The sequence below is a fragment of the Phaethon lepturus genome, unplaced genomic scaffold (assembly GCF_000687285.1).
Source record: "Phaethon lepturus isolate BGI_N335 unplaced genomic scaffold, ASM68728v1 scaffold2450, whole genome shotgun sequence".
NCBI lineage: Eukaryota > Metazoa > Chordata > Aves > Phaethontiformes > Phaethontidae > Phaethon > Phaethon lepturus.
Genome location: NW_010512399.1, coordinates 80,405 through 89,726, shown reverse-complemented (window position 1 = coordinate 89,726; position 9,322 = coordinate 80,405). Strand labels below are relative to the sequence as shown.

At 39.6% G+C, this 9,322-nt stretch overlaps 1 protein-coding gene across 1 annotated transcript in view; it reads left to right on the top strand.

Moving 5' to 3' along the window:
- Positions 1-8,778, top strand: part of TPCN2 (two pore segment channel 2) — a gene marked incomplete at its 5' end in the record, with an annotated part of 27,022 nt that extends 18,244 nt beyond the window's left edge. Inside the window, 8 exons of the mRNA XM_010286627.1 lie at positions 749-848; positions 1,811-1,882; positions 4,416-4,489; positions 4,863-4,953; positions 5,076-5,158; positions 6,264-6,345; positions 7,890-7,975; positions 8,700-8,778. Coding sequence (XP_010284929.1) covers positions 749-848; positions 1,811-1,882; positions 4,416-4,489; positions 4,863-4,953; positions 5,076-5,158; positions 6,264-6,345; positions 7,890-7,975; positions 8,700-8,778 — 667 coding nt within the window. The remainder of the gene's footprint in view (positions 1-748; positions 849-1,810; positions 1,883-4,415; positions 4,490-4,862; positions 4,954-5,075; positions 5,159-6,263; positions 6,346-7,889; positions 7,976-8,699) is intronic.
- Positions 8,779-9,322: the final 544 nt, after the last annotated feature.

Sequence of the window (9,322 nt, the reverse complement as noted above, 5' to 3'; positions counted from 1 at the left end):
TTAATGTACTTCCTTTTACAGTTTATAGATGTCTTATATAGGGTAATTCAGGCTAGAAGAAACCTCAGGAGGTCTCTAGTCCAGTCACCTGCTCAAAGTAAGGCTGGATCAAGTTACTCAAAGCTTTATCTAGCTGGGACTTGAAAACCTCCAACGATGGAGACTTGCACAACCTCATTTGGAAACTTGTGCCTCTGTCTTACGCTCCTCATGGTTGACAAGTTCTTCAGCTCTTCCATATATCTAGTGTGAGTCTCCACTGTTTCAGCTTAGACCTACTGTCTCTTGCCCTCCTACTGTGCACCACCACACAGTCTTGCTTCTTTTTTTCTTGAGGACTACTTCATAAGTATTAGAAGGCTGTTGCTAGATCCTCCTGAAGCAGGGTTCTCCAGGCTGAACAAGCCGAGGTCCTGTAGCTTCTATTTGTAGGGCAGGTTCATCAGTCCCTGGCCATCTTGTTGGCGCTCTGATGATTTTGCTGCAGTTTGTTCCTTTCTTTTATCGGGGATTCCAAAACTGGATGCAGTGTTCTACTCGGTCATAGTTTGTAAAGAGTGATTACATGAGGAAAGAATACTCCTTTTTTATTATTATTTTTTATTATCTCCCCAGATTTTTTAATATGCCATGGATGTTAACCAAAAATTGTGAGGATTTTACAGTCACCTGCAGCCCAGTAGATTTAACTATGTCTTTCGGTCATGGACTGTTTCTCTGATTTGTTATTTTCTTCCATCTTTCCTAGGAGACCTGAGTTCATGGGCTTGTTATCCCTCTGGGATATGGTGCGACTGGTGAACATGTTAATTGTGTTCAGGTTCCTGCGCATTATTCCTAATATGAAGGTGTTTGTTTATCCCTCCACACTTCTGATTTCTTTGTTGGCCAAATTATTTATTTTGTTAAAGCCTTTCAGAATAACACGTAGATTGCAATTCTCTTGCACCTAAGTGGGATTGTAACTCAGCTCTAACTGTCCAGACTATTGCACAGTACCTCACAAACTCACTCTCTTTTTAGCTGGTTGAGGTGGCAGGAAAGTTCTGTTGATCTCACTGCAATTGATGCTGGTATTCTAAAGCGGGCAAACACATCCAGAAACACTTGTGTAACTTGCGTAGTGCTTCAGTCTCAGATGAGTGGGTATGATACCCTTTAAGAACTTGGCACCTGGGAGGTGATAGACTTGCTTTCACTGGATACCGCCAGACCTTTTGGTCGTACAAAGGATTATTTGGAATGAATTCCTCTTTCCACTTTCCAAGTACGGGTATTTCCACCAGAATACCCGTACTTGAATCTGAAATCACTTGGAGTTATTTGATCATTTGTTATAATCCTGCATTTAGATTTGCTTGAAAGCTAAGCCCAAATCAATGTCAGGTACAGGACCTGTATCTCAGTTTAGTAAACCAATCAGAGGTCATAATGTCAGTGGAAATCGTAAACTAGAAATGATGTAGATCAAATATGAACCAGTCAGCCTGGAGCTGTGGGGTGCTACTAGTTGGGGGTTTTTTTCCCTCTTCTCCTCCTCTCTGTTCTGGTCTTACTAGGCATATAGCCCTTTAAGTCACAGTGCCTGTGTATATTTAAAACTTAACGTAATGTCTGTGTATGAAAAGGACTACAGCATTGTTCATTCATCTTAAGTACCTCATGGAAATACCACTGCATAAAAGATGACTTGCATTTAGGTATAGCTTGCTTTCCTGGTTGATATTTCCTTGTCCTTTTAGTAGAAATAATTTGATATGGATTGGAAGTGTGATGAATGTCATGCATATAAAATTCTACTTTGTTTTAGTTCATGGCTTTGGTTGTTACTACATTGCTGGATCTCGTAAAAAACTTGAGAGCCTTTGCAGGAATCCTTGTGGTAAGTCATGATGCAAGATTGTTATTTCATTTCTTGTAGTTCGCAGTATAATAAGGGTATGTCTTCAACAAAGTAAACCAGGTTCTTTGAAGGACAATCACCGTGAACAGTAATACTTCGCCTTAATCAGCCAGTTTTTCTCCAGGGCATGTCTTGCAAATCTGCAGCAAACTACTGTTTTGTTATGGGCTGCACACAGTGACAGTGCCTCATTTATTGGTTTCCTTTAGGAGTGCCTTTAAAAGATTACTTAAAACATTCACAGACTGCTTGTCTCAGGCTGGATACTCTAGTTTCAAATAAAAATTCATCTGATAGTAAAAGTAGCCTAGTTTTCCTTTCCCTGGCTTATTATGTTAAATAGCAAAACAACTTCAAAATTGTTTTCAGTTGAGAAGGTGTTGAGATGGCATGTTTGGACGTGATTTTTAAAAGCCTCTGCCATCCTGTTTTAGGTGTGTCAGTGTAGAGCATACAGTCTGTAAACATGTGATTAAAGGATGGATCACAATGTGTGATGTCCATTACATAAATCCTCCATTTCCCAACTCTCGAGTTTCTGGCTTTGCAACGATGTCTTCTTGGTACTGCAAATGAGTGCCTGGGTGGCTTTTTTTGTTGTTGTTTGTGGTTTATTTGTTTTTAGGATACGTTAATTTGAGGTAATGGTTAGAGACCAAGCATTTGCTGTGCATTAAGTATTGTTGAAACAGTTGTTCTAGTCGATATACTTATCATGCAGTTTACCCAGAATATCTGTTTTTGTCATTACTAATCACCGCTTTTATCTGTAGGGGAGCGACCTTAAGTTACAGTCTGGAAAGGTTTATGTTGCAATTTGAAATAAAGATACTGGTTTGGGCAAAGCTGAGTTGATAAGAACTTTGTTGTGCTGTGCAAGTCACGCTTGCCACTGGGAGCTACTCTTGAAACTGAGAAATACCTTGGGAGTGCATGGACTGGGAAGTTAGCCTTTGCAGGTGAAAGTACATCTTAGGAGCCGAAATGCCAATCTTGCATATGATAGGAACAGCTTTACTATAATGAAAAACTGACTTAATGTAATAAACTCTCTAAAGGTTGACTGCAGCTTTGCTAATTTTGCCAGTTCGTGGTTAAGTACGTACACCCTGCTAAAGGAGCACACGTTTGCTTTACACTAGGACCCCAAAGCTGTGTTGCCACTGGCATGACTGTACCTGAGCTGTGGGATTCTGCTGGAAGCTCTTTTCATTCCTGAAAGCCATAGCTAAGATGGCAGGATCCTGTAGTAATATGCTTGATTTTATTTTTAGGAATTGTGCTTTAGCGTTTCAATGTGGTGTTCCTACCCATATATGTAAGACATAATGATCTTGAAGTGATTTAAGTGTCCTTAGTGCCAGGAGTGTGAATTGTGGTTTTGCACCAGTTGTGAGGCAAGTCTGCCATGGTGTTTGCTACTTCTGTTAATTTAATTTGCTTTTACTTGAGGCTACGTAGAAGCTCACACTGAGCTTCTACTGTAGTGAAGTCTGACTCCATTATCAGCTGATACAAAACATGTTCCCTAATATTAGCCTGGAACACATGCTGATAAAGAAATAACACTGATGAGCTAATTTCTTAGGCAGTCCATGTTTTGGGCATTTCTCTTTCAAAGGATAACATTATTATTGCCAAGGCAGATACCCCATCTTCTGGCCGGCTCTGGAATGTCGGCTTCAGCTTATTCCAGTGGTGTTCCAAGTGCTGTGGTTCATAGGTCAGAGCAGTCTCTTCTACTCCTCCCAGACTTCCTTCTTGGGTCTGTTTTGTAGCAAAATACAGAAATATGGCTAATGACATTTTCATTTGAAGACTTAGCTTGTTTCAAGACATCCTAGGACAAATGGCTCTTTACGCAGAGGAGTGAAGTTGCAGGTTATTTCCAGAACAATCTTTTTATGATAAAAATTGTAAAATCACCTAGGCAACTGCTGAAGACTGTGAAAGGTATCTCTTTAAAAAGAGGTTTGCATTTCTAACAAGTGAAAGAAGTTCTGAGAGCCTTCGTGTTATCGAAAGCTTTATTTTCAGACCAATATAACATTTTCCAAGAAGTTGCTGATGTAATATAAAATAGTGACTTCTTTTTGCCCTTCAGTTAGGTTCGGTAAAAGCCTATTTTTGCTGAATCTAGCTGAAAGCTCCCCAGATATTTAGGTTATTCCTTGTAAATACATGTATTGTTTTTTTGTTTGGTTTTTTAAGTCACTATTCTGCAGTGTTAACAGTTAAATATCAGCATTCTGAGACACAGAAAAGTAAAACAGATCATAAAGTAAAATGATTTAATGTGTTGTAACAAACAAAAGTTAAATAGAATATTAAAAAGTAAGAGCAAACGGTTAAGTAAATACAGATACTAAGAAGTATTTTCACTTTAATAACTTCAGGCTTTGTTCCTGACTAAATTCCTTGAACTACTAATATGAATTTCATGTTAATTGCATTGTTTTCTTATTGAGAGACAGAAATATTCAAAACTAATACATGTTTATATTTCTTCCAGGTGGTTTTTTATGCATTTGCTATAACTGGCATAATGCTATTTAAAGGTGCTATTGTTCCCATGGGAAATATCAGGTAACATTTCAAACATCGCTACTCGGAAAGAACCTGTTTTTGAAAAGCATCTGCCACTCAGTACCTCTGAGTTGTTTGTGGTTGGCTTGGGGTTTTTTCCCCCCTCTTGGAGCCACCCTTCTTTTAATGTTAAATCACACAGATTGTTTTCATTTGTTACTCCTGCTGCTGCATCTTGCTGTATTGAAATTGCAGGAATCCTATCTGTAGCTTGAAATTTTACCCTGCTGTCGCTTAATTTTTTTTTTTAACTACTTCCCTTGTTTTCTGCCCATATGAGACTTAACTTCCTTTAAGGCACTTGGAAGAATTGCGTTTTTAGGGTATAGTACGTAAAAAGCTATGCTCACATCAGCCTATAATTCTCTTATAGTGCTGTCAATACAACATATGATAATGGCACTCTGCCGTGTGGCACCTACGAACAGCTGGAATATTGGCCGAACAACTTTGACGACTTTGCCGTGAGTCTGATCACTGATGGAATCCGCCCCTCTTTCCTTCTCTGCTTGTCTCTTCCCCTCATTTTCTGAGGCTTAAGTGTGTGATATAGCTACTCAGTTTCTGTTTTACTCATGTTATTTAGGCAGCAGTGGTGACCCTCTGGGATGTGATGGTGGTAAACAACTGGCAAGTCTTTTTGGAAGCGTTTTCAAGATATTCGAGTCCGTAAGTAGCAGTAATAATACTGAAAAAGTCCCATATCAATCTAGCTTACAAGCTAACTGAACAAGAACTATGCACACAGCATAGTTCCTATTATTTGCTAGGAGGGGTGCCGCTTACCTTTCCTTTGGGTCGATTTGGGTATATAGGAAATAAAGAACAGCCAAGAAGTATTAAGTTTAACTTGCGTAACTTGATGATTGGTCTAGTGCTTGGTGGATGCCTTGAAATCTGTGGTCACATTTAGAAGGGATTGGAAACTAGTTTAGTAGTCGTCGTGTTCCAAAAAAGAGAGAATGACTTAAGTGGATTATAAACAGGCTTGCAGCATGGCTTGGGTAGGTGGCACTCACTGCAGAGCCAATCTCACAGAACTGAGATATTAATGAATTGCTGTAAATCATTTGGGGCTGCTTCTGTGTTTTCCCTGTGGGTGAACAATTTTTTTGTAGACTTAAAGCCCTGGACATATCTTTCATCTGTGTTGACTTTATGGGAATGTGTGAATGAACTGGAGAGCCTCTGGGCTGAGCTGTTCCACTGAACCTTGGCTGGTTAACCCAGCATGTAGTTAAGCTGTGGAATGCTTTTCTGCAGGCTGTTGTGTGTGATAAATATTTAACATGGTCCGGTGAAGACCGGACAAGTCATGAAAGAGAAATCCACTGGGATCTGCAATGAATGGAGGCTGTCTCTGGCTCAAGAAATCTCTGAACTGCAAATGGTTGGAGTTTGGGAGAGCACTTTAGGGGGTAGCGTCATAGGTATTTTGCCATGTTTTTGCACTCTCTCCTGTGCTTCTGCTTTTGAGCACTCTCAGAGGATACTAGCCTAGATGGATCTTTTGCTGTGATCCAGTACAGTACAGCTTCTACTAAGCTGCTTTTCTGTCCCTTCACAGTATGTGAAGTGGGGGGATTGAGTCTGGCTAACTTAACGAAAAGCTAAGATTTTTTTTGTTGTTGTTGTTCCAGACCTGCTTTTACATAAAGAACAATGTAGTATTATCTTACAAGAAGAAAAGTGATTTCATGGCTCTCTTGGGTCACTTTGAGGCTGTGGTTATTGACTGCCTACGTTACTTACTGTCTGTTAATCTGATCTGCAGGTGGGCAAAGGTCTATTTTGTAGCCTGGTGGTTGATCTCCTCTGTCATCTGGGTTAATCTCTTTGTAGCTTTACTTCTAGAGGTAAGGAAGTGTGTTTATTTGCTGTTACATCATGAAGACAGGTTGTCTGACTTGTGTGGGAAATGAAAAGAACCCCGACAACTTTTTGGGAAAAGTATCTTCGTTTTGTATGTGTATGCTTCCTTAATCTTTCTTCTTGCCTCCTTCCCCTGAGATGTTGAGGAAGCATTTTCTTTTTCCTAGAAAACTGTATATTTTACTTGCAACTTTGTCACAAATTTGGTTGCATTTCATTGAATGTGTACGTTTGTCATTACAGCTCCTCTCTATAAAGATGGAAAATATTTTGTGTTATAAAACTGCTTGTCTCTTGTAAATTAGCATTTAACTTTGGCATTAGTTGTTCAAGCTGCAGGCGTTTTGCATTTTGATTTGTAAGCAAATGAATTAGTGCTTTAAAGTTTACATTTTTATTCGGTGGCTCTGTGTTTCTTCCCTCCCCAATTTGAATTATTACCCTTATTCAGTACCATGCTAGAAGAGTGGAACAGATTACTTATTTTGAAGAGATCATCCTCTAGAGGTTTTTAAAGAAGCTGTGGAAATGTAGGCATCTAAGCAATGCCATGAAGGCCATGCAGTTCCACTGGTTTCTCGTGTATGTGTACTCCTCTGCGAATCCAAATACCTTTTTGAATTTTTGATGGTGAAGGGAACGTTAATCATAGCCATGTACTCCAGGTTAATCATTATAGACTTCTCTGATAAGTGATGGAAGAAATTGAGTACCTGTATAGGGTACTTCACCCCATCTTAAAACCTGTGAAATTTCTTTTGGAGATGCTCTTCTTGTCGTTGACTGTGCTGAGAGCTAAAATTTACTACTGTAGGCAGAATGGTGGACTTCTAGACAGAAACTTAGGTATGAGTGTCATGCTGAGCCTCAGTCTTGCCCATGAGCGTTTTAGAAAGGACATTCTGTTCTAGCTGGAGGATAATCCTATGATTATTTCCACAGGGCTGTGGCCAAAGTTTGGTGTGAGAGCCAAGATGTAGTGTTCTGTAGCAGGAGAGCAGGATGTCACTATTTTTCTCCTCCCTCCCTTTTGTTTTTTGCCTGAGCTGTCTGCTCACTAGTTATTGATTTGTCATAGTAACTCAAAATGGATAAGGTAACATGACAAAACCAGGAGCTAAGCTTAAATTGTGGTGCCTGGACTAGGAGTATGTTTATATATTTGTTGGGTTTTTAAAGAGGAAAAAATTCAAAGCAGGTGAACTCTTGCGAGTAGTTCACACAGTTATCTCAGGGAGGCAGTCCTTGCTAGGAGTAGAAGGCAGCAGGGCTGTCTTCCGCTCTACTGTTCTCTCAGTGTGTGATGAGCAAGTTATGTCATTCCTGAAAAGTCTTGAATAAAGTAGTGACCTGCAGCCAATAAATATGCTGATGCCTAAATAAATCACTGCTGTGCCAATCTGTGTTAAAAACAAACCTTACCCCCCTCCCAAACTTTACTCACAAACAAGTTGACCTGATATAACCTCTTTTCTGATGTCACTAGAAGAGGCCTGTAATTTTTTTTCCCATTCCTTTTACGTTTCAGAACTTTATTCACAAGTGGGACCGTCGCTGTCATCGAGAGCCTCTTTCAGATATTGAATACCAGAGGACAGTTGAACTAATGTTCAGGTGAGTTGAACTAGGCTTCATAATTGATCTAGTTTTTTATGTTCGTCTGTTTTAAAGAAAGCGTGCTGGCTGCAAGAGAGTAAAAGGTTTGTCTTTTTTTTTCCTCCTTCTGAAGCAAACTGTTTCATTTGTTAGTTTGGAGAAATTCAGGAAGTGCTTTACTTAGGCCTCTGTTTTAAGCTGACTTGGTAGCCTAAGCTTTATGTGCTTTCTAGTAGTATGTATGTGTTGGGGTGAAGAAGAGGTGTTGGGCCTGAGGGGGGATCATTCTGCTGAGAGGGGGAAGAAACGGGAAAATGAGGGAAGTAATGTACGTTCTTGGCTTATTATGAAATTGCGGGTGGTGAGTTGATACTTGATGATCATGCGCAAGTGGAACTTCTGGTGCATGCTGGATATTCAATAGTAGCATTGGGAACATGTTCTCACTGGGGAGTTTTTTCAGGAAAACAAATCCACTGACCTTCAGTGCTATTGTACTGTGTGCAGGAAATTGCTTCCCTGCTTCTTATGGGAAAACAGCTGCTGGTTTCCATGACACATCTGTAAAGGATGGATCACTTGCAAGTAGATGCATCTTTAGGGAACATCAACTTATTGTAACTTTAATTCCTTGTTTCATTCTTGAAACAAGCACACAGCACATCTCAGTATGTGCATTGCAAAAACAAATGCTGAGAAGTTCCCTTTGCTGCCTCTAACAACTCATGCTTTTTCTTTGTAGAGATGTTTTGGAAGAACCTACAGAGGAAGAGTTGATGGAAAAACTGCACCAGCATCCACACCTGCAGTTATGTAGGTGACTGGTGGGAAGGACTGATTTATTTAGACCTCTGTTTTCTTGAGGTTGTCAGCTGGAAGAAACTGAATGGATTTTCTGTGAGGTGCTGTTAGGAGAGAGGCTTGTATGTGAGGTTTTGCTTGGCAATTCTCTGCAGAAAGGGTTTTTTATTTTTGGTTCATATCTTTTTTTGAAAAAGGTTTGGATCTTGCTAATTTGACTTGATTTTAAGTTGCAATTTTAGAAGAATATTGCAGCTGTTATTTTTATAAACTTGGTATCAGAATGTTTTATTTTCTTTTTTTAAGAAGGGGAAATGTATTTAAAATGACAGTGCACTTTAAAACATGAATTTTGTAACCACTAAGCCTGCTACTTTTTTTCAGCACAAGAAAATGAAACTGCCTTTTCTGGTAGGCGTGCGTGGCAAGGGCTGTGCCCTGCAATTCATGGGTGGATTAGGCAGGACCAGAACAAAATCCTTAATCTTTCTGTAGTGAGAGTTGAAACACAACTGTTGTTGAAAAGTGACACCAGCATGCTTTACCAGTTTTCTGGAGCTGATC